This window comes from Triticum aestivum, chromosome 6D (genome assembly GCF_018294505.1).
Source record: "Triticum aestivum cultivar Chinese Spring chromosome 6D, IWGSC CS RefSeq v2.1, whole genome shotgun sequence".
NCBI lineage: Eukaryota > Viridiplantae > Streptophyta > Magnoliopsida > Poales > Poaceae > Triticum > Triticum aestivum.
In genome coordinates, this window is record NC_057811.1 from 62,076,575 (window position 1) to 62,101,687 (window position 25,113).

The window sequence follows — 25,113 nt, forward strand, 5'->3', positions numbered from 1 at the left end:
AAAGTTATGTAGTGGCCGGGTTCTCAAGAAATTAGGGTTTAAGGTTGAGTATTATGTTTCACATGAGTTTTTTCGCTGCCAAAGGATGGAGACAACTTCAGATTTTTATAAGAGCAACTTGTGGAATGAGCGAGGGTCCTAAAAGTGTGGAAACCGAAGAAGAGAAAAGATGTATGATTGCAGTGTCATGGTTTGTTGGACCTTAAATAGAGGAATTCACAAAATCGCTGCTGCTTAAGGTCACATTCATCGCATCCCTTTATTCTTGAAAATCATCGCACTGGCGACGGCGGATGTATGAAAGCAATGCAGGGGTCTCGAGGAATCAGAGTTTAAAGTCTAGGATTATATTTGATAGGATTTTGTTTTTCATTGACTCAAACTCATTGAAAAGACCCTTCTTTTGTTCTTTCTACTGTACAATCAAAACATACAATGCTTCAAGCTCGAGGATGTATAAATTCAAATCAACATCACATTACAGTCCCATCAATGAAATCAAAGAGCAGTGCAATGAACGAAGCTTTGTGGTTGTAGGTCGTGGTAGTCTATGTTGTAAATATGATTATCGCACAAGGTTGTTCACGTAAACAAATCATCGTAAATTCATAATCCACCATGACGGATCCTAGATGAGGAAAAAGAAATAGACCGAGAACAGCAGGCAAAAAAAGGGATCTCGCACAAAGTCACCAGCCCTTCAGTTCAAGGGTTTAGTTGGTTGCTCTATTTGAAAGTACACGTCCCCCCTTCACCAATTCAGCTTTGTCTGCTTTCCACTCACTGTCCAACAATGTACAGCTACTAATAGTGGTACAAGGGATCTGATCAGCCATGAAACCAGGCCTGATCCCAACACACTCAACTGAGAATGGTGCAAACCAGACCCACTCCTCAGAGGCTCCAGACGGTGAGGGGCACAAGGTAAAGCTCCTTTGCTCCTCGGGCCGGAGGGGGAGTGGATGACAGTTCTCGAGGCGGCAGCCGAAGGCGCGCTAGAACCCAGGCTTGCGTTTACACCCTCACACCCACTGGAGCTGCCCTTGATGCTCCACACAATGGCGGATGTCGCCGTCTACGGCGACCGTTTGCTTCCTCATCGCTAGAGCGGTTGGTCTCGTGTTGTATTTCACCTGGAACCTTCCAGCTGGGCTCGCGTCGCTGTTGTTCGAGCTTTCGGGGAGGACCTCGTCCAAGAACTCGTCCAAGAACTCGTCGGCGACGTCGCCGTCTTCGTCAATCCTTAACCTCCTTGTATACCACCGGAAACCCTGGTTGGATGAAGACATGGCATGAATAAATTCGTATTCAAACAACACGATGGAAACAGCAAAATCTCAGGTAGTTTACAACATCGCAGGAATTTCACATTTTTCATGATACGAAACAAACATTTTAATGTGTTGATAGCACAACCTTCCAAAAAAAAGAACAATTGATGGGTAACAACTGACATCCTGTATTGCATCACTAGAGAAAACGGTGATGTGTTTTGTCATTTGCTCGTCAAGAGTAGGCAAATAACACCAAATTTGGTAGCTAGAGTGTACAGAAAAACCATGGGCTTGTGCAACACACAGAATGCTCCACATACACTCTTCTTAAGATCTTCCCACCCACCCATGCACCAACCCACAGAGCAAGCGCTCACACATGCACGCACACAAAGCTAGTCTGGTGTCCTACAACAGATTTGGTGATCAGTAATCCCTGAATGCTATCTTCAAATTCCTGGCGTTCAATACCACAGATATTTTATGCAACTTGGAGAATAAGGTATATTAGAGTAACTGTGGCCCTTGATCCAATGTCGGACCTGGGCAGATAACAAATTATTAAACCACATGTGTGACCTTTATGCTTAAAATGGGCATGATCACTTGAATGACATATGAATATGATGCATATCCAAACTCATATTTGTAGAAGTTATATCAACCATCAGTAAGTGTAGCAGCAGCCAGATTTCCAAGTCCACATCAAACTTTGGAGAAGTGTCTAGGCACCACTCGTGATGGATTTGGGAAATTCTGTACATTATACATTTGTGTACAGTCTAGTGCAAGTGCTAGGTCTAGTTCATCATTTAATGGTGACACATGACAGTAACTCATATCCGCTATCCAATACCATAGACTATCACATAAATTATGCATAACAAAAACGATAATATTGTATTCGCAGCAAAAAAACATTTTTAACAAAAAACAGGGGAACAGCTCTATTTGCACTAGGCACTGTAAGGTGCATCTCTATCCTGGGATTACTGTAGGACATCACCAGTAACTGCTCAAGGATCGAACAAGGGGCGCTCCCAGACTAAACAATATCAAAATCAGAACCAAAAGGTCTAATTCCGTATAACACATTACACATCACATAATACCAGAGTCAAATCCAACGATAGAGTAGGCTAAATGGTCATACCAGATCTAATCAGACTAAAAGGATTCACATCCCGAAGCGACTCTTAAAAGAGAAATAGGACAACAACATACTGAAGGACGACAACATACTGAATAGACAACTAAAATTGTGCTTTTGAGTTAAATAGACCATAATTGCATAAAAACTATCAACGCTCAGCAAACTAACATTGAATACCAAAAAAGCAAAAACGGGTAAACTCATCATGAGTTAATTATCCCATTTGGCCCTTGCCATTATCAAAAAAGTACTGGTGGAGTATCAATTGCACAATTCTTACAGGCACTAGAAAAACACCTAAACCAACAAGTCAACAGCGAGTCAGCAACCACCAGATGAGCAAGTCCATTAGCTAGGACCTAGAGCTGGTAATTTTGAATCACTACTGAACTTGGATAAGTACCAAAAGCAAAAGGACTTGAATTCCAAAAAATGCTTAGCTAAGCTGACATCCAGGCCGCTCATCGAGCAGCCTATGGACAAAGATGCCCTGCAGATGTGTTGTTAATTACGCAGTACAAGCTTCCGTGGCAAGCTCAGTGACTTCTTGGCCATGATCTTAGACCAGTGCTGGTGCCAATTCTTGCTAAACCAAGATGTGGTCCTGTTTCTAAGCAGGTGCCTATGGAGGCCGGCATGGGCATGGCATCAACAAACCCCACTGAAGCAGTCACATCAAGCAGAAGCAGAAGGAAGGGTTTAGAAACAAGAGCAAGTCTGAGGCGCAGGAGTTACTTGCGCGTGCATGTGTTTTTTTGGACGTGAAGCCAGAGCTTGGGAAAAAAGGAGTTGTGCAGGCCTCATAGAAAATGTGGACTTCAATTTCAAGAGTCCATTGCCAACTTGGTCCATTCACGGTGCTAACGCCGTATGAAGAATGCGGAGAACGTGAACAAGAATAAAAACAAGAAGGTTACCGCCAAGGGGAAGGCAACCACAACTACCTGATAGATGCCACTCAGTGCTTTGTGTCATCAGCATAGAATTTGTAGTGGTGGTCCTCATCAATGGGTTGGTTTCTCGGGTTTTCATTTAGTCATTGTGGGCAGTTAGATGATGCTAGTAGCCATGTTTCGTGGGCCTGCATGTATGGTGAGCTGGGGGACAAGGTGCACCTATACGATGGTCAATGGTGCTACGCTCGGAATGTGGCCAAGTAGGTGCGGCCGGCGCCCACTGTTTCTCTTTTTAGGAGTAGTCTGCAAGCCATGTAAGTGGACGTGTTTGTAACAAAATTTATTCTTTACTTAATGAATTGACAGAGGTCCTGCTGGTATCTCTAAAACATGATAAAGTATGCCTACCAGATTAAAATAAGTATTAAACTAGAAAAAGAAACGGGCAACCAGATGAAACGAGTTAAGCTTGTAGAAGAGTGGCTACATAATTGATTAATAAACATGAGAATTAGAAGAGCGGCTACATAATTGATCAATAACCAAATGAATTTGTACTCTAAAGATATATGCCTGCCTTAATATGTTCTAAACAATTGGTATCTCAAACTAAGTTTTGAAGTGATGAAGTCATATACTTCCTCATGCATCCGAACGATGGCACGATATCCTACCTTCTAATGGAAAATATCTCAGTGTACACCCCATGCACAGCATAATCTATCAGACACAAAGTATGGCCCTCAATGAACAACAAAAGTTTTAACACGAATTATGCACATTGCTTATTTTCTGGGTGAGCTCCTTTCCAAACCCTCCGTAACAGTCAGGTACAAAGTTCACCAATACATGGTAAGGCTCCCCTCTTCTGAGTGACTAGCAAAATATGTTGGCGTCATTTCTAAACCATTTTGCAGCTTCCCTCTATTGCAGTTAAAAAAGGCATCACTGTGCTAAACCGACTAGCTACGTTGCCCAAGTCATGACCAAGAAGGTCACATCTTTTGGCGGTGGACTAAATATAATCTTCACAAAGTTGCATAAGGAACCTACACCCGCACAACCTGAAACTGATGGGGAGGGGGGGGGGGGGGGGGACTGCAGCACCAGGACCAGGAGCTATAGTATCCATGGTCGCCTGCCAATACCAAATTCTAAAAACGTACAGCTGCACTGCAATTGTCAGAACAGGAGAAAAGGAGAACAGACGCCCTAAAACCTAAAGTTTGCATAAGCACGCAAAGCAAACCCACGTCATGAAGCTAAAAAGCAGTACAGAACTGGCACAGCCGTCAGCCAAGATTGGATTCGTCCAAGGCGCCGCCATCTAATCGCAGTATATGCGATGCTGTGACGGGCAAGATCCTCAGAGCCCGAGATTCCCACAATCTGAGCTACTGCTCGAACTCCAGCAATTCGGCGAGTAATCATACATTTCAACTAGCAGTACAGTAGATAGAAAGATAAAAAAAAAAAGAGTAAGAGCTCTACCAAGATCTCACGCGCTAGTGAATACAAGACCTACGAGGAGCAGCGGAACTACAGGCAGCACGCACATCACCGCGTAGTACGGGGGGGGATACCTGGACGCCGCCGTCTCCCGCGGGGCAGGGCGCCAGCACGGGCCCGGCCGCCGGCCGGTCGACCGGCACGGGCACCTGGACGCTGAATCCGCGCCTAGTAGCGTGCCCGGAGGCCGCCGCCGCGGCGGCGGCAGCGGCCACCTTCTCGTGCGGGACGTCCCCGCCGCCGCCGCCGCCGCCGCCGGCGTCGTGGTGGTGGTCGGCGTCGTCCCTGGAGCCGCCGAAGATGCCGGCGATCCGGCGGAAGAAGCCCATCGCCGGCGGGATCCCGCGGGAGGGGGAGGGGGAGCGGCGGTTGATCCGACGGCGGCCGGGCGCGAATGTCAATGGTCGGTGGGAGATGGGGATATGCCTCCTTCCTTCCTTTCGCTGCTTGGAGTTCTGGGCTGAGACGTGGGGAAGCAACTTCTCCTCTTCTTGTTCGATAAGTTCTGAATAGAAAGAAAAATGTGCATTTATATATTTTGCAGCGGATAAAATAATTCGCTACAAATCTGATGTCGGATTTTTAAGAATGACAAATCTGACCGTAGAATGGCAAATCATGCTTGTTGAAGAAAATTGGCATGCTCATGACAACATAATTCGCCAATCCCGAAAGTCAGATTTTGATTCCGGCACCAGATTTTTAACATTCCCGTAAAATAAATCATTTTCCTAGTTTCTTTGGCTTGGTTTCTTTACCATGATTTTTTATGGCTTGATGGTTTGCCTTCTTCCATCTTTCTCTTTTCCATGAAACCTATATCGACTGAACCCCCCCCTCCCGCGGCGCTCCCGCGAGCGACCGGGGGGGGGGGGGGGGGGGGGGGGGGGACCCTAGCGCCGCCCCCAGTCCCTCCCCTTCCTTGAGCCTCCCTCCTCGACGTACTGGCGGGCAAAGCCCGGCCAGTGCTGGCGGCGGCGGGGCCCTCTACTTCCCCCTCTCGGTCCGGCAGTCGTGGGCCTCTGGAGCGGGCGACGGAGCGACGTTTGCTCGGGGTGCGGCAGCAGTAGCTGGCGGCGGCGAGGCGAGTTGTGGGCCGCGGCATGAAGCGGTTGCAACAGAGGTGGTGCGCAGCGTTCGGCCAGATCTGGGTCCAGCCGGCGAGGGCCACGGACGGCGCGGGCTGCGGGCGTCCGCCCCTACCGTGGATTCCGCTGGTGGTGGTGGAGGCGCAGCGGCGGTGGTAGGTGGGAGTGCTGGTCAGAATCCAGTCGTCCCACCGGCTGGACGACGGCGGCAGGGCGGATGGGCTCCCCGGTGAGTATTCTTGGCGTTCGGCGGTTGTACTTGGGGCCCCCCTTGCCGGTGGTCGGGTCTGCGTCGGTGGCCTTGCGCGGTGTTACGTCGGCCGCTGAGATGGGGCAGCACAGGGGTGTGTCCGGTGGGGAGGCTGGCTGGAGGGATGGGTGGCGCCGACGTGCTCGGGCCCCCGTCACTGGCACAGGGGTGTGCCGGTCCGGATGCGTCCGCTCCCCCACCTCCCCCTTTCCCTGGCCGCGTGTTGGCTGCCGCAGCTCCGGCGATGTTCAAGGCAGGATGTATGCTGCAGTTTGTCGGTCGGTGGTGCTCCTTTGGGGCAAAGTTGATCTCTTTGGATGGTCTTGGGGGTGTCTGGATGTTGGGTGACGGCCCTGGCGGCAAGAGGCATGGCGTTCGGGGGCGAAACGTGCATCTCAGGTGCAGGCAGGCAGCCATGGTTTCGCGGGGGATGTGGCTGCGGGTGTTTGGCGGAGCAGGGGTGTGTCGGCGGAGTGCGGGCATCGGGGTTCATCACTTGCCCGGTCCTTTTCTGGTCATCGGTGGCGGCGTCCATGGACGTCGTATTCTTCTTGAAGGCTCCGTCGCGGTGCTCCCACCCCCTGCGTCGCTCCGGGTGAAAACTTGATCTGCGGATCGGGCGATGGCGGCTATCCGTGGCCGTACCCTTCTGGGAGGCATCGTCTTGGAGTCCTTACTTCGTCATGGACCGTCTCACTCCCTCGGTGGCTCCAAGTGGTTCTTTGTAGCTCATATTTTGTTGGCTTGGTTTGTGTCCGAGGGGTGTGATGGTGCTCGGCACCTTTGTATCCAGCCTTGGGTGTGTTTGTTGTGTGTCGTGGTGGCGTGTGTGTGCTCGGCTTGCTCAGATGTATGTAGTGATGATTGCTTTAAAATATAAAGCGGGGGGGGGACCTTTTTCGGTAAACCTATATCATGTTTGGTTAGGTGGGAATTAGTGGTATGAAATGAAAGTTTGAGAAACCTTTCTCTCAGATTCATACTACTATTTTCCGCTACACACCAAACATGGGTTAGGACAAATAACCAGCTTCTCAAGCCTAGACCCTGAATAAACTTCCACCTATAAACTCAAAGTCTTGCTAGTTCTTTGTAGTTAGAGCATATTTTGTTCAGAATTTCACAAGGTACTATATTGCTTTGCAATTTCTTCTAACGAGTTGTGTGTGCCGGTGGGGGGGGGGGGGGGGGGGGGGGGTAGGAGGAGTAGAAAAAATATATTTAATGCCATTATTCAGAAACTGATCAACTTTTCCTTCAATCCTAGTTTCCAGGGAAAGGTAACCAAAAATCTACAATCCAATTGAACCACTTTTTCGCTTTTTAGAAATTGTACATGCAGTGAATGAGACGACTGTCTTTAGCGACATAATAACATCTTGATTACTTCCTCTCTTTTGGTTTTATAAGGCTTGGGTGTATTTTCAGATCATCATTTTGACCAACCAAAACAAGTTATATGCCAAACAAAGAATATATATAACTGAATTCGTATTCAAATAAAGTTTCTCTTGAAATATTTTTATGACATATAACTTGTAATGTTGGTCCAATTGATGGTCGAGAAATATGTGCGAGCCTTCTAAACTGTAAGTGAGGGAGTATGCCTTTGGAGGCGGTTTAAGTTCAATTTGATTGTGTTTATTAGAATTTATGTGATTTTGAAAAAATTCTATCAATCAAGCACCTAAGTTTACAAAATTCATGCGTCTTTTTAATTCATCTGTTTTGTGCATACAATTTTTCAGTCATATCTTGTGTTTTTTGTGGATACACTTTTATATTCATGCGGGCTAAAAGTGGCCATGAGTTTCCCTTATAATCTACTCTCTCCATCCACTAAAGTTAGTATAAAGTTGAGACACTTATTTTGGACGGAGGGAGTATTTTACATGCATTTTCAAAGGATATTTTTCATTGAGTTCAACCACATGTAAGTTCTTTTCAATGAATTATGCCGCTGGTCCTACTGGTAATTCAACAACATGTTCATGAATATAGCAACACATATCACGGTATCCAATTCCTATGTTTTGCATATCCATGTGTTTTGGGAATCTTGTGAACCGTTGGCTCTCACTCTGTAGTTTAGTCATGCTTCCTCAACCCGTAACCAACAACGACATGTTATCTTTTGTTGTTACCATGGGGTTGTTGATTCTGGATCCTAAGTATGATACAAGGTCTTGACACCTAGGGCGTGTTTGGTTGCAGTTTGCAACAATAGTTGCATTGCATGTCCATCTCCAGCCAGCCTGGTTGATGAAATGCAGCCTCATATGCAGCAGATGCAACCTGTTTGGTTGTCTGCATCGCATGGAGCAGCATTTACCCCCCTGCTGTTTGGTTGACGTTTTTGTGCTTAGGGTGTGAGCAGATGCAAACTTCAGCTGTTTGGTTGCAAACAACGTTTGTGTTCTGCTCACCCCATTCAAATGTGGTGGCCTTACCACCACATGATCAACACAACAGCAACAGCAGAACGGGAAGATCAAACAAGCAATGTAATGACAGCAAACTTAACACAGCAAGCAAGGAAATGACAGCAAACTACTTAACTACATAGCATAAGTCTAGATTAAAAGCACGGGCATCCTCCTTCCTTGCTCCATGCCAGGGTGCTGCTCCTGGCCAAAATATGAACAAGTTCCCAGCACAAGTCTCGCCACACACCATAAAAGTTCTCCACTAACACCTTACTTAACTTAACTACATAGCCCGCTCGATGTTACCAACGCAATTGTGCCTGCTGCAACGAAACCTGCACATGACCGAGGAGTCGTGGTTGTAGATCTGAACCTTCAGTCCGAGTCCTGATATGTGCACAACGACGAGGTCGCCGGGGACGATCCGCACTACAAAAAAAAAATACTTCCGTGATGATACGTGTTTGTCACAGTAGGTCGCATTTTTTGTCATGCATGTACATCCATGACGATTTTATGACAGAATCAAGATAGTCATACCTGTGCTGTCGTAGAAGTGTTCCATGACATTACCAAAATTATCATCACGGAAGTGTCCACTTCCATGACGATAAATCGCGCGTCACAGAAGTGCTTTCGTCAAGGGTGACCGACACGTGGCATCCACCGTAACGGAACGCCGTTAAGCTATCGGGTCGGGTTTTGGATCCGATAACCCGTTAACAGCCCCGACCAATGGGAAATTTCCACGTGTAAAATTCTTATTGGCCGGACGAAACACGTGTCAGCTCGTCAGTGGGTCAGATAGGCGCCTATGATATGTCGACACGTGCCACGGCCCACCACTAGGCCCATTTAGCTTACAAAGCCGGCCCGTTTGACTTGGTCAAAAGTTAACGGGCTGGCCCATGAAAAGCCTGTTAACGGTCTCTTCGCAAATAGCCCATTTTACGGCCCGTTAACTCACGGCCCGTTAGGCCCTAAAGGAAATCGGCCCAACAACGTCATGTGGGCCGTCGAATATAACACCAGCCCATTTCACTTTCGGCCCATGTATGGCCCACGACGTCTTTCGGCCCATATGAGGCCTTCGTATCTTTCGGCCCTTTACAGGCCCACGGTGACTCTAGCCCATAATGAACAGTAATTTTCTTTATACCCGTTAACGGCCCGTGATTTACATGGGCCGTTTCCAGCCCGTGTTAGCTTTCGGCCTATTGACGGCCCATACGTTCTTGGGCTCCTTTTCGGCCCTCGATTACTTCCGGCCCGTTACTGGCCTGTTCCCCTAATGGGCCAAATTCGGCCCATGGCAAGAGTCGGCCCGTTACTGGCCTGTTCCCCTAATGGGCCAAATTCGGCCCATGGCAAGAGTCGGCCCGTTACTGGCCTGTTACCCTAATGGGCCAAATTCGGCCCATGGCAAGAGTCGGCCCGTTTCTGGCCTGTTAACCCGTTGCGCCGTTTCCAGCCCGTCCTATATTCTGGCCCATTAACGACCCGTTATGCCTGTGACAGAATTAAGCCTTTGCTGTCCTACGGCCTGTTAATGGCCTGTTACCGTGCTGGGCCGATACCAATTACGCCCGATTACGGCCCATGTAGACCCATTTATCCGACGGCCCGAGGCCCACCGATTACAGGCCCATTTATCGACGGCCCGTAGGAGACCCATGGATCCTACGGCCCGTATATGGCCCATGGTAGTTGCGGCCACTAGCAAACCAGGGAAAAAGAAGACTAGGAAATAAATAAGGCCGAAACTAACGCTAGGCTATTAAGGCGATTGCACAGATTACATCCACTCGGCATCAAAGATCGCCACCAGTGCAAATATAGGGAACACCCTACACTATACAAAAATGGCTTGCTGTTTTCTTCAGCCGGTGGCTGCACGTTAAGAATAAATTTTGTATCGCACCAAAACAAATTACAACTATATAACAAAAGGAAGGTTGGCATAAAACTTAACAGTCTAGCAGATAAATGCACCACCAGAAGTTCAGAAGCTCAGTTCATTTGACCTGACTGTTACGTTTTCATGCTGTATTGTCCGATGGAGCACCATAACCCTCGCCTTCATTTCCCCTAGGCTCCTGAACAACATAGCAAATGTCTGATAGTCTGGTTTCAAAACCATGCATATCTTGACGACATTGAGCAATGTTTCTCCTTGTTTCACAAAGGGTCTCTGTTAGGGAATGGACTTGTGTCTGGAGCGCAGATACAACATTGCTTTGAGCTTGCATATCTTGATCATGAGGCAGTTTGGACGATATTGCCTTAACAACCAACCCAGTATTACGCAGGAACGTGCTTTTGGCACTGTTAGTGGACAGGTACTGACCCACTGCAGCAAGAGCTGACATTGCGGTTATAGTTGCCTCGCCACCTTCAGAAGGTGGCGGTTCCACCATTTTTTCCATAGCTCGCTGAAAAGTTGAGGTTTTACATTAGTAGTACCAGAACAGAAGATATTAAGGAGGCAGCAAAACCAAACAAAATAGCTTTGGTCTATATACAGAACTTATTCTGGTGAACCCATGTAAAATATTAGTTGTATTTTATTGCAAAGTACATAATAAAACCAGGTTCCAAACATATGACCATGTACCATCGCTAATGTATTGTCTATTTCTTCACATTGTATTGAGGGCTAAGGATAAAGAGACGAAGTTTATAATACGGTAAGCATAGTATGACATCATTCATATCACAAAACAACTGAGAACAGACAAACAGGCAATTGTAACGTTGTGTGGGCAAGTCCAGCACGGAACTAGATTACGGGTCAAGATCAAAGGAACATCACTCCTCTCTTTTAAACCTTGTAAGGTGCAATGATACGCTAAGACAATTGTGTATAAAATTGAAAAGAGTAATAGACATTGGCTGCAAACCATGCAGTTCAAGGCACAAGTCAGAGTAAGTAGTAGTTAAAAGGCATGAGGATTAAGGACTTACAACAGCGGCTTTGACTGGTGTAGTCATGCCCTTCTTCTTGCTGGTGTGACAGTCCTTGAAGATTTCCACAGCATTTGGTTCAGGTACTTTTTGGTCCTTGCGGGCTTTCCTCTGCATTTCGAACAAGTCAATATAGATCTGATAATATGGTACAGCGAAAAGAGTGAAACAACAGCTAATTACAAGAGCCTCGCAGTGTGCAATATAGCTACGAGATCCTGTCGTCTGTTGGAATTTCACTTTCGTACGGTTGGCCTTGTTCTTTGAACAGTTCACCTACAAGAAGATAGATTTGTGTGGCACATGCGTAAATAGGACTTCAACATGTGATCTGATCACATATATATAATGTACCTGATACTTCGGATCAGACCAGTGTTTAACAAGGCCCCTCCAGTCTTCATCCGATATATTTTCCACTGGAGATGTTTGGGAAAGTTCACTGTTAGCCTTGCCTTCAAAGTGAGTTTTCCTCAAGTTATACCGATACTGTCGCAGAGCAGACTTGAAAACATGGGTGCAAGCTTGTCTGGTTGCATCATCTTGGCTATCCAACTTGAACCTCATCTGTTGAAAATTATGGGAGTCTCATTATCAGCAACCTAGAAAGTATGGGACAGAGCAAGACGATATTACTAGTTTCCATACATAACCATACTTACAGATAAATGGTCGAGGAAGGTGTTGAACTGGGTTTCGTCTTTGTCATTCCTGTACTGAATCCATGTTGGGAGGATACGTACATGACACCTAACGGCAACCGCTGCCTCTGATACTAACTTGGCTGACTCTGTAGCATCACGTGGCCTTTTTAAACCTGCCTCAAAACGGATCTCCATTCTTCCTCCTCTAGATTTAGTTAACCTATCGAGCATTATCCCTGATGTTTGTTTCCTCTTGCGCCTAGGTGCTAGTCCAACAACGAACATAGGAAGTGTTAGTGTACATCAAACTGTGAGACTACATATAAAGAAGCATGCAACTGTAACTTGACTCCAGCAACTACCTTCTTGCTGTTGAAGCTCACAAGGTTCATCTGATATTGCCAACTCGTCTTGTGTCAAGAGTGCTTGGGAAGTAGTGTCAGGTGGCAAGGGAGCTTGGGAACGTGCTGCTAGCTCAGTTGACGCACGAGTAAGTCGTGCAGCTGGTAGTACTGTGGTAGGTGTTGCAAGAACTAGGGCTGTCTCTGCTTGTTTGGTGGCAGCTATTTGTTTCTGTTTGGCTTTTTTTGCAACTCGTGTAGCATGGGATGCCGTGTTTGTAGAATTTTCCGCTGGACTTTGACCTTCTATTGCACCATCAGTACCAGCAGAATCTGCAGGATTCATCCGCTTCTCATTCCCTGCCATTCTGTGTTTCTTCCTCTTTCTCTGTGCCATGTTAAGTCAAGCCGACAAGAAAAACGAATAACAATTTAGTTCTTCAGAACAAATTGATGCGTGATGCAGACGAACTGAACTTTGATGTTAGACAACCACATGATAGGAGGATGTAATATGTATGAAAAACAGGACGGAAGAGATAACCAGAACTATGATGTGTAAACTAAGAAGAAGACATTTCACCAAATTAGAAGCAATGCAATGGAAGGTAGACACCATATGAAAGATGCTACAAATATCGCTCTGCCAAGTTAACAGTGTCTCATCATAAATGGCGTTTAAACAAATGTGAAGCAGTACAAGAAATAAATCATATGCAAGATGCAAACAACATCACACTACCATGTTAGAGGTCTCTCGTCATTAGTGCCATTGCATATTCACAGCATTGCATATTCACAGCTTATGATGTGTAAACTAAGGAGAAGGCATTTCAACAAATTAGAAGCAATGAAAGCTAGACACCATATGAAAGATGCAACGAATATCACTCTACCAAGTTAAAACTGTCTCGTCATAAGTGCCATTTCAACAAATTAGTAGTACAAGCTAGAAAAGAATGTGAGATGTAACCTATATCACACTCCGAAGTCAAACGTGTCTTATGATAAGTGATTGTTGCAGGTTACACAACAGTAGTAATTTGATGTAAGAACATGGTGTGATAGACAGATATTGTATGTTCTAGAAACAGGAACACGTGTCTTATTCAAGTATAATGTGTAAAGTAAGCAGATGGAATTCAACAAAATTAGAAGCAATACAAGCTAGACATCACACATAACATGCAACCACATATAACAGTGCCAAGTTAGAGGGAGCACCGGTGATGCTGCACTAGGGGAGACGTGCTCATCATAAACACAGCTTTGTTGAGTGTCTATGCATGTGTTGTCTTGGAAATCATCTTGGGGGTGTGGAGGAGTAGAAACTGTAGAGGCCCTCCGTTCGGAAGGAGCACCTTTATCCGCTGCCTTGCTAACTTCCTTCCGCTTTATTGATTTTGAATTGTCAAGTAAAACCGACAAGAAAAAGCAATAAAATTCTCTCTTCAGAACTCATTCATGCATGATACTGACAATCACTACTTTGATGTAAGGCAAACACATGATACCAGGATGGAATATGTACGAAAAACAGGACGGCATGGCATGTTCACAACTGTTTGTGTAAACTAAGCAGAAACCATTCCAGCAAATAAGAAGCAATGCAAGCTAGACACCACATGAAAGATGCAACCAATATGACTCTGCCAAGTTAAAAGCGTCCCATCATAAATGGAATTTCAACAAATTAGAAGCAGCGCATGCTATAAATCATATGAAAGATGCAACTAATATCGCACTGCATATACTAAAGGTGTCTCGTCATGTTGATTGATGCGGGATACAAAAAAACAATAGTTTTATGTAAGGACATGCTTAATAGACAGATGTACTATGTACTAAATACAGGAAGGCATGTCACATTAACAGGTATAATGTATAAGCTAAGCAGACTAGCACATGCAGTTTAACCAGATTGGAAGAATTACAATCTAGACACCATATGCAACATGCAACCACATATCACGCTGCCAAGTTAGAGCAAGCACCTGCGATGCTAGTGTAGGGGAAATGCTGTAATCAACTACAGAGCTACGTTCACTATCTTCATCTAGCATTTCTGTTTCTTGAGAATCATGTCGGGAGGCTGACGCTGCATTCTTTAAATGAGGAGTAGTCCCCTTGCCTGCCTGCCTCGTCATAAGTGATTGATGAGGGATACACAAGAACATTAGTTTGATGTAAGAACATGGTTAATACACAGATGTACTAGTATGTACCAAAAACAGAAAGGTATGTCATATTCAAAGGTATAATGTGTAAGCTAAGCAGATGCAATTTAACCAAATTGGAAGCAATACAAGCTAGACATCCGGCTGGAGTGGTGAGCATGATCATCTAGGACCTGAGAGCCTGGTGGGAGGCGGGCTGCTTCGCCACCATCGCAGCTTTTTAGTTGGCTTCCAGGTGATGCCTATCTTTGCTGGGCTTGTCACTGGCTCGGCCAGTGCCCTGACTAGCTATTTGTCTTCTGGTGCTCACGGGATGGTGGTTCATGTAAAAAATATCTTTCCTTATCTTACCGACTTCGGCCTTTCGAATACAAGCTAGACACCATATGGAACATGCAACCACATATGACACCGCGAAGTTAAAGCAAGCACCTGGGATGGTGGTTCATTGCGAGCGAGGTCATCAACTCCAGAGCTACGTTTACCGTCTCCATCTGCTGACACTGCACCCTTTATAGCGCTGTAACGTGTCTTGCCTACCCGCATACGAAGCTGGAGCGACTTCTCTCTTTTCTTTTGGCTTCTCTCATGGCAGCAGAGTCTGAAATACCCTTGCATAAAAACACAATAGTGAGAGTAAGGGTGAAGTGTGTGCAGAACTAGTGCACTGTAAAAGTAGCAGATAGCAGGTGGCTGAAAAATAAATGACAGGAGACATATGATAGCTCTACAACATTGCATGGCAAACAAAATTAGATTCTACTCCGTATGATTTTGTAATATATGAGCACAGGAAATGCAGGTACTCCTCCAGCACACCACCACATGTGGTCATATCTAAGATAACAGTCGACTGAAAATAAATAGTTAGTCAATTTTTTTAATGAACCGTCCGATCTATAAGGAACGGGCAGATGGCCTTCGTCTACCCTCCCGCCAGTCACTGTTGACGATCTTTCTCGAACCGCCAGCGATCACCGGCCCAGACCCCTGCCTCCGCCGCCCCGCCCTCCCATCGACCTCACACCACCGCCGTGCTTGGCAGCGCCCCCAGGCCATCCCTTTAATCCCGGCCGACCTCCAGATCGGGCGCCAGTAGCTCTAGGCCGCACACGCCCCTAAATAAACACCAAGGCGCTGCTTCCCCGGCGTAATAGGCATACTAGCGCCTGTTACGCCGGGGAATGCTTCCGTTAATTGGGAATCAACTGGCCAGAAATTGAAATTCAGGGGGCGACGGACCTCTAGCTAAGGTGAAATAGTATATGAGGAGAAACCTGTGCATCGCGAGTTACTAGGAACCATCTAGTATCAAGAAGAAGCGGTCAACTAGTGTCTTCTGTGGGATGAATACCGTGCAAGCAGAGACGTAAGATTTGCACGAATAAGGGAAGAGGAGTACCTTTTTTGGTTGCCGTGTGGGTCACCTCCACATGTCGCGCCGATCTTCTTCTTTTTACCGGGGAAACCGATGTTCTGGAGGGTGCAGGCTTGGACGAACCCATGGCCAAATTGTTGACTGTGTTGCCGTGGTCGTATGTCGGCGGAGGGGAAGCATGATCCGAGGCGGCGAAGGACGGCGTAAGCAGGAACAAGCTCCGGTGCGGTGGAGGGTGCGCGAAGTTGGAGCGGCAGCAGGTGAGGCGCAGGACGCGTGGTTGAACTGGCTCGGGTACGGAGGCTCGGCCTCGGCTTCAACTACTAGCCGTGGAGGGCGTTGCGGTTGAGGTTGCGGTGGACGACGACGTCGGGGTATCGGCTCCGGCGTGATGGAGGAGGGCGGCGGTTGATGGGTGGGATGGGGTGGCGGACGGACGGGGGTTTCGCGGCTGGTGGAGAGGTAGTTTTGGCGCCCACGGAGTACGAATGGGGAATCGGACGGGTGGGGGGAACCATGTTTCGGTCTGGGACGCGCTTGTTTTTGGCTTTTTTGAACAGAAGATGGGACGCGCTTGTTTGAAATTTGGGGAAAGTACAAACTTTGCCCCCTCTTAAATTTCGGACCTACTGCGGGTCGGGGGTAGGATGGTAATCCCAGGTGTCCCAAATAGTGGGCGGGAGCGATTTCGGCCGCGCGCATGTGTGCTTAGGCGGCCATTGTGTATGAATGTTTTTCGGATGCGGTTGCGTGGCGTCTAGATGAAGCTACAAACCTACCCCGGTTTAGACCTTTGGACGTCGGGCCGGTAGGTTTCACGGGTCGGAGTTATTAGAAAAGTAATTTCCTTGTACTACCAAACATTGGTCTCACGCGGTTTCGGGCGAGTAGAGGCTCTTTTGGCGCTTCGTTCGAAATTTTGAAACACAAGCATTCACGTTTAGAGTACTCTTGAACTATGAGGATTGACCTAAATAGACAACGTTATATTTGACCTTGTATGTTTGAAAACCTCATTAAATTATCCGCTTCTTTTTGAAATTTTGACACTTGAAAATCCTATAACTACGATTATTTTGGAATGGAGGAGCTAAATTTGAATCTATTTTGTACACGACTACATATGCTATTATGTACAAAATCAGAGCAAAGATTGGTGCCCCCATAATTTAGGTATGGTTTACAAATGCCATGATATCAAATTCAAATAATTGAATGGACTTCATGTTGAATTCGATTTTTTTAAACCACCTTAAGTTGAATTCAAATGTATGCTAGTTCATAGGTAGCTATTTATAATGTCCATTGTGTAACTTTCGTATGTATAATGTGCTTTACACACACAACATGAACTATACTCACGTTTATATTCGATTGCTAAAGCGATGCATTGTCTGGAGTTCAAAATACTAACTATGTGGATCAATTGTGTCGAATAATAACATAGACATGCTCAAATTCGATAGAATCTAGATGTCTGATGGATCAATGACCGCTCCTTACGCGAATTGCAAATATCATGATCCCATCCTAATATTTGGATACAATTTATATCTTTAATCAATGTGTAGAGCAGTCTTTTACGTGTAGTTTCACTCTCCATCGGTGGTCTCTCACACATGCTCACACACTCTCTCCCGAGGTGTCTTTCTCGCACACATGCTCTAGATATAACCCTCCCTCCCTCTCGTAACCATTTACAACTGTTTTCACTAACCTTTATCACAAGCACTCTTCCTCTCGCAAACATACACACGCACAATCCTCATCGACCCTTTCTATATACATGGACCTGCCTACGTGTCTCATGTACGCACATTATCTTTACGCCTGTCTCTCACGCATTGTCTCACACCTCTCTTCCTAATCGACGAGTATGATTCTAGCAGAGCATTCTGTAGGATGCCCCTTAAAGTTAGGTTGGATGAATAGTAATATCAGAGATAAAGGGGTTACCTTAGTCCGAGAACCTAGGGTTACAAATCCTAGCCGGCTTTGTCAGTGGACACAGAGTCCTTCACAATTCTGCTATCTTTGTCTTGTACGACTAGTCATCCATGGGTCTTCCTAAATGCGTCACGGGCCGACCAATGTGGCGCAGGACGGAACGAACGAAGGGCCTCACCTCGACCCACCGGACCTCACGCGGTGACACACCCTCTGCCCCCACGTCTCATTATCTTCTCACACCCACACATACCAACACAAACACCACACACACAGAAAATTTCTCCTGGTGCCTCTATTCCCTCCCCCCTTGCATATACACACTCAAGGGAATGGAATCTCTTGTCGTGACGTCATATTCGTCTCTCTCTCTCTCTAGACCACTCTCATTTCTCGTGCTATCTCTCCCACGCCCCCCCGTCGGCCCCTCTATCCATGCCTCTCTCGAATACGTAATACACACACATACCTCTCTAGGCCCCGCCAAATGCATCAACTACACATTCACACATGTTACATCACGTACCCCATTGATCTAAAAAGCCCTCTCTTCACGTTTATTTCGCATACAACATTCCTTTTGAATAAAGTGTGGCCAAAAAATTATTTTAGAGTTTCTACATATATACAACATTACAAAGTTATATGGAGGAGTACGAACGCTAATTTGCATTGCATGGTGCCCACAATGATATTTATTCCGCACTGTGAATTTGTATATTTTTATACTATATACAAAGTTAGTCATAATAAAGAGAAACGAAGAGCATCTCTCTCTCCATCGCATACCCCCCTGTATGCCCCTTTCACGTATGCACACAAAACTATCTCCAGGTCCTCTAAAAGTAAGCCCCCAGAAAATTCACGCATGTTTCATCTTTCTCTCGCGATATATGCAATGACGATCATTGTATTTGAAGCGAAAGCACGATACGTACATTGGACTTCAGAATCCACTCATTACGGTCACCATTTACGTTTAGTGGTTATTATACAGTCACGGGCTCACCGTACAACTCTGTATTTGCTCATGACATGACTAGTTGACCAGTTAAACGCTCCACGTGGCACCTCTAGTGTTGCATCACATTATCTCACTACCATCGTGCCCACCTGTCGACTTGTATCTACTCTACATCTACACTCTTATAAAATACATAAAATACACTCTTATAAAAAACAGAGTTGGTGATGATGGTGTGCCTGCCATCCTGCAATATAGGCCGTCCGATTTATATCTGACGGATAGGAAAGAAACTATGGCAATTTTGCAAAAAGGTACCCACACACCTCTCCACATTTGCAAATAAGGCCTTCCCTCGTTCATCCTTTTCTCTCACAAGATAAACAAGTCATACAAATGCATCTTGATGTTACGTGCAACGCACGGGCATCTTGCTAGTAAGAATGAAAACAAACGACAAAAAAATATTTCGACGGTGGTTCGAAGTCATGACTGCGGTCACAGTCGGACAAGGTGGCCTTGTATTGGTATGCTGAGCCGTCTGTTTTAACACACAGGAGCTGGTGTGGTGATTATACACACACGCACGCATGCACACGAACTGCATCCACGCAACACTCACACAAACACATGCACCCACGCACACACGCAACACTCACACGTACACACGCAGCCACGCACGCACGCAACACTCACACGCACACACACACACGCATGCATGCACACACCAGTACACCACACGACCAACACACACTCTCACGCTCAAGTGCTCAACCTACACGTGCATGCGCACACATCAGGCCCTGACAGACACATACACAACCAGGTGATTCCCGCGCACGGGTTGGAGCCTTGTCGCGCCTGCGTAAATTGTGTTTATCTGACCTTTTCCTATGCGAACTGACAGGTGGGACCCACAAGGAACATGGTAAATTTAACTAGTCAACATGGCGCCACGCAAACTATTTGGCCGGTCAATAGAGTGCAATCCGATGCTGAACTGTGAGCAAGTGACCGTATAATCACCGCAAAACGTATATAGTGACCGTAATCAGCTTATTCTGAAGTTCGGTGACCGTATTACGCTTTTCTCTCTGTAGGCCCTCCAAAACTACATCTCTACACGTTCTCGCATGTTACATCTAACAACTATGCAATACAGCACTACTACTACACTCTAACACAATAAATCATATGTGTTTTTAGTTTTACTAGATATCATATTGTTACTTATAATTATTCAGTTTGCATACATTAAAATTGCCTTTGAAATGTATGGCCAGTATCATCTACCGCGCGGGAAAAATCCCGCCCTTTCCTGTTTAATCGGGTTTGTATCGATGGATCGTGCGAAACAGCAAAACTATAGTACTATACAGTACAAGTGACAGTTCACTGGGCCGTCGTGTCGTCTACTCCTCCATCGTAAGAGTGGAGCGCTCGCTTTCATAAATCTTCTAGTCCCTTTTGCCGACATCTGGGACATCAAGCTACCGGGTCCACGTGCCATACCGGAATACAGTGCAGAGCAGCCGGGGTGAAGCACCCTAGTCATGGCGCCGGCGTAGTAATGAGCAATGAGGCGTCAAATCACAAAGCTTCACCTTTCCCACAGTTAAGTTGGAGGGACGAAGTAATACTGCTAAAAGCAAGAAGTTGGAGGGACGAAGCAACCATCATTTCACTCGGTGCTGAATCCGCTTCTCCCTCATCTTCTTCAACTTAACCATGTGTTGCTTCTGCCGTTGTTCTGCCTCATGTGGGATGCAGATCGGCTTGGTAAAGCACTGACACGTGGGACCACATGTTAGCAAACTGCCAGGACAACGTACTCCGAAAATAAGAAGCCTAATCCTAGACTTACAAAGGGCTACGTAGCTACTATGTATACTTTCCATAATCTATATATGCCCCCCTGATTTTCAGGTGGGGTGGGCCTAATCATCTCCTTTAATCCAATCAAATAGTCCCACATCACATCAGTTTGTAACTTTATGTAAACCATTACGTGGATGTACCATTGCTCAAATAAGAAACCTCCCCCGCCATCCGCGCGGCAAAATCACCTCCTTTTTACTAATCTTGATTCTATAATTTTTTAGATCAATATAATTGAGATTTGTATAGATAGCACACAGGAGCAAAACCAAGTGGTATGGTTAAGGGCATCCACAATGTGTAGCCAAATGTGAAAATAGATTTTGGCATTGTGGGAACCATTATGGACGGTGTTGCCAAAGCCAAAAAGATGGAACCGAAGCTCCCTGATTGATTGATTGAAGGAATAGAAAAATGCAACGTCTCTCCTCTTTCTCCCATGCTTGGACGCATGTAGTACAGTATAGAGCACAGAGTCTACTCCCCTGTCCCTTCTATCACAAATCACAAAGCAGTGAGGCGTCAAATCACAAAAGCACGGACGAAGCAACCATCATTTCACTCTTCGCTGACTCCGCTTCTCCATCGTCTTCTTCGAGAAACCATCTCACCACACTAGTACTCCTAGTAGTACTAGTAAAGGACTTCCTGGATGCAAATAAGGCGGTTGTCTCGGCTTGCAGGCGGCACTTGCGAACGACTTACCGTGGTCTCCCTCGATGGTGTTCTCCGTTGAACGCACTTCGCCAAACCACCAGAAAAAAAGATATCATCGACGTCACCGCAATGGGGAAGGAAGTCAAATATAGTTACTACCTCCATTTTTTTGTACACAAGGCCAGTATATCAAAATTACAATTTGCAAAGGGCCACTAACACTAATCGAGGCAAAATTGATGGGGTTAGCAACCAAGGACATTAATATCCCCTGCATGCATGCGGAAGTGAGAAGGTTGGTTTGCATGGCGCTGCATTAATCAAGCGATGAGGAGTGAGATGGTTAGCTCTTTGGTCTTTGGAGAAAAAAATACGCATTAATTGACACGTGAAACGAGGATTTGTATCGATTAAATCCCGCGAAGGAAAACCCCTCCTTTCTTTTTTAACACTAGTACTCCTAGTACGTACGTACTTATCCTGTTTGGGTCTAGGCCTTGCATTGCCAAACTTCGCCACACATTTTTGCCAAGCTTGCCTAAAGTTTTCAAAATGAGAAGGAGGTACACTTGCGCACGGCTGTCGCGGTGGCACTGCACCCTCACACGGTCGCTCCTGCATGCCGCGGTCGCACCGCACCCTCACACGGTCGCTCCTGCACGCCGCAAACCCAACCAAGGGAACACACCCTCACTGACATGTGCTGTCGCATGTGAACAAACCAAACTCAGCCTTCCTATCGCTGACACATAATTTTCGTTCATAGAGTATGTTTATCCAACCGCATGTTGGGGAGTATCCGTACAGCCCGTGCGGTGGTCTGTTGGGGAAGAAGAAGAGGTGAGGAAGAAGGAAAGAAGGGTTAGGAGACGTAGGATATTCATCCAACCGCCTGAAATGGTAGACTGACCCAAGTCAGGCGACTTGCATAACAAATATATGTTTTTACATAGAAAAAGATCCATAAAAACAACAACATAAAGAAAAACTATCACTGCTCGCGGAAAGAGACGGCCTCGTCGTCTTTGGCTGCCGGCGCGAACCAGCCGTCGCTGCCGACGTGTGTCTCCGCACCGTGGTTGTCCTCGGCCTCTAGCTACTCGTTCAAGCAGAGCGTGCGGGCGCTTTGCACGGACGAGAGCACAGCCCGGTTCAAGTCGAGGACGTCCGGTTCCGCGTGCAGGAGGGCCTCGAGGGCAGCGCGCTCCGCGTCGAGTCGAGCCTCCGCCGCCCGGTTCAAGTCCAGGACGTCCGGTTCCGCCTGCAGGAGGGCGTCGATGAGAGCGGCATCCGCGCGCTCTGCGTCGAGTCGAGCCTCTGCCGCCTGGTTCAAGTCCAGGACGTCCGGTTCCGCCTGCAGGAGGGCCTCGATGGCAGCGGCATCCGCGCGCTCCGCCTCAAGTTGAGCCTCCGCCACCCGGTTCACATCCACGACATCCGGTTCCGCCTGCAGGAGAGCCTCGATGGCAGCGGCATGCGCGCGCTCCGTGTCGAGTTGAGCCTCTGCCTCCCGGTCCTCCTTTAGTATCGCCATGTTGAACTGCTGGTCCGCCTGCACCATGGGGGACTCGGACGCCGGCACGAAGTCGACGTCCATCGTCTCATACCCATCGGGGGCCTTCTGCGCCGCGACCTCCGCCATGAACATTGGATCGGCTTCCTCCTCCTCGTAGCTTGGCTCCAGAGAACTCGGGGATTGGTCGGCCGCAAAGCGAGCTTGGGAACGGAGGTCTGTGGCGCCGACCACCGCCGCGATTTCTGCGCGGCGCTCCGGTGTCAGCATCTTGTAGTAAGTGATCTTGCGGCGCACCATGGCTTTCCGGCGAACTAGGGGACGCTTGATGCGGGCTAGGGGATCGAAAGGTGGGGGAATGGGCTGGAGATTTGGTGTGGTTTTAGGGCAGTGGCTGGCGTAGGCCGAGCAGCGAAGGTTCTGGTGTGAATAGTGGTTTCGGTGACGACCGGTCAATCGGTTTTGACTGTACATCACTCTTGTCGCGTTCGCGTTGTAGCCCGACACGCTGGACCCTCCACGTCGCTCATCGAATGGAACGCGCTTCGTCTTGCGTTTTCGCTAGCTTGTGGGACCGTAGTTGAGAGCAAACCGACGTCCCTCCCCCTCCCCCGCCCGCGTCATTTATTATACCACCACTCCCTCCATTTTATGCGGAGTAAATAAAAACAGAGGGAGTATACTACGGATGAGGATCCCCTGACATGGCCGAACCCATTGAGTAACTGACATGCGGGGCCTAGCAAGCATGGGGTCCGCCAGTAAGTGACCGAAAGGGAGGGTAAGGCAGGGATACCTACGTCAGAGGATCCACTTCCACTATACTACTTTGACCAAATGTTAGAGTAATAATATATGACATGCAACTTACACAAATGTTAGAGTAATAATATATGACATGCAACTTACACAAAGCATACAGGGTCTAATGCGTTTTTTGAGGCTAACTTTGACCAAATGTTAGAGTAATAATATATGACATGCAACTTACACAAAGCATACAGTCAAATTCGTATGTGAAAGGAGTTTCCAATGATATAATTTTCACATTATACATCTCATGTACTATTAATCTTGTCAATAGTCAAATTGGAAACCATCTCGAGTACAAATCTAGGAGTACGTACGAATCTAACAATATTGATTGGGCGTTGTTGAATGTTGATACCTTTTTTTTATCAAAGTAGAGATACTTTGACTACACATAAAACTTATATGTAAACTAGAAAGGATAGGGGGAGTATATTGTACGTTCAAAAACGAAACAAACATTGAATACCCTTTATATATGATTTGCGGATGCTATGATCACCGGTTCAAAATTTTGAATCCGCCTTAGGTATCACGTGCCCCCACTCGTTCCCTCTCGATTTCATCTCGGGGTCCGGAGATCTATTGAAAGAGGACTAGGGTGGGTACATGCGAATGATACTCGGCGGAATGTTCAAATGAGGCATGCGGGAGGATGGACTCGACTGGAGGGCGACATGATTGATGGAGAAGAGGGTTGGAGAGGAATGAGAAATAAGCAAACGCCACATGATTATACTTGAACGGCTCAAATAAACAATAAGTTGTCTCGCTTGGCCTACATAGTGAAAGGCCTAATGCGCAATGCGGAGCACTGACGCTCGAATATGGCCGGGAAAACAGGGAAACCGACATGTGGGGCACACCCGTCGGGACGACGTAGCGCAGACTAGTCCAATGGAGGAGCTGGCCCACGACCTCCTCGCCACCGACAACCGTTCATGTGGGTCGTTGGGGCCAACAACGGGGCGCAACTCCAGCACCGCCTCTGGACACGGCGACCGCGGTGAGCGACACGCTCATACCGTCGCTAGACACGGTCGGTTTCAGTGTGCCAAGGGTGGCGTTTGTGTTGTAACACCCCGGATGTAACTTCCCGTAATTGTAACTCCAACTCTTGCCATTTTCAGCTATGTGTTATGATATTCCCTTCGTGGTCGGGTTTTGTTTTTCGTTTTGCATTTTGTTCATGTCATGCATTTCATATCACGTCATCATGTGCATCTCATTGGCATACGTGTTCG

The 25,113-nt window shown here is 46.8% G+C and overlaps 1 protein-coding gene across 1 annotated transcript; it reads right to left on the bottom strand.

Moving 5' to 3' along the window:
- Positions 1 to 649: 649 nt before the first annotated feature.
- Positions 650 to 5,322, bottom strand: LOC123143540 (uncharacterized). Its single transcript, XM_044562484.1, has 2 exons — positions 4,907 to 5,322; positions 650 to 1,271 (listed from the first exon to the last, which is right to left on the bottom strand). The coding sequence occupies exons 1-2, from the start codon at positions 5,159 to 5,161 to the stop codon at positions 1,023 to 1,025; spliced, it is 504 nt and encodes a 167-aa protein (XP_044418419.1). The 5' UTR covers positions 5,162 to 5,322; the 3' UTR covers positions 650 to 1,022.
- Between the last annotated feature and the right edge of the window lie 19,791 nt (positions 5,323 to 25,113).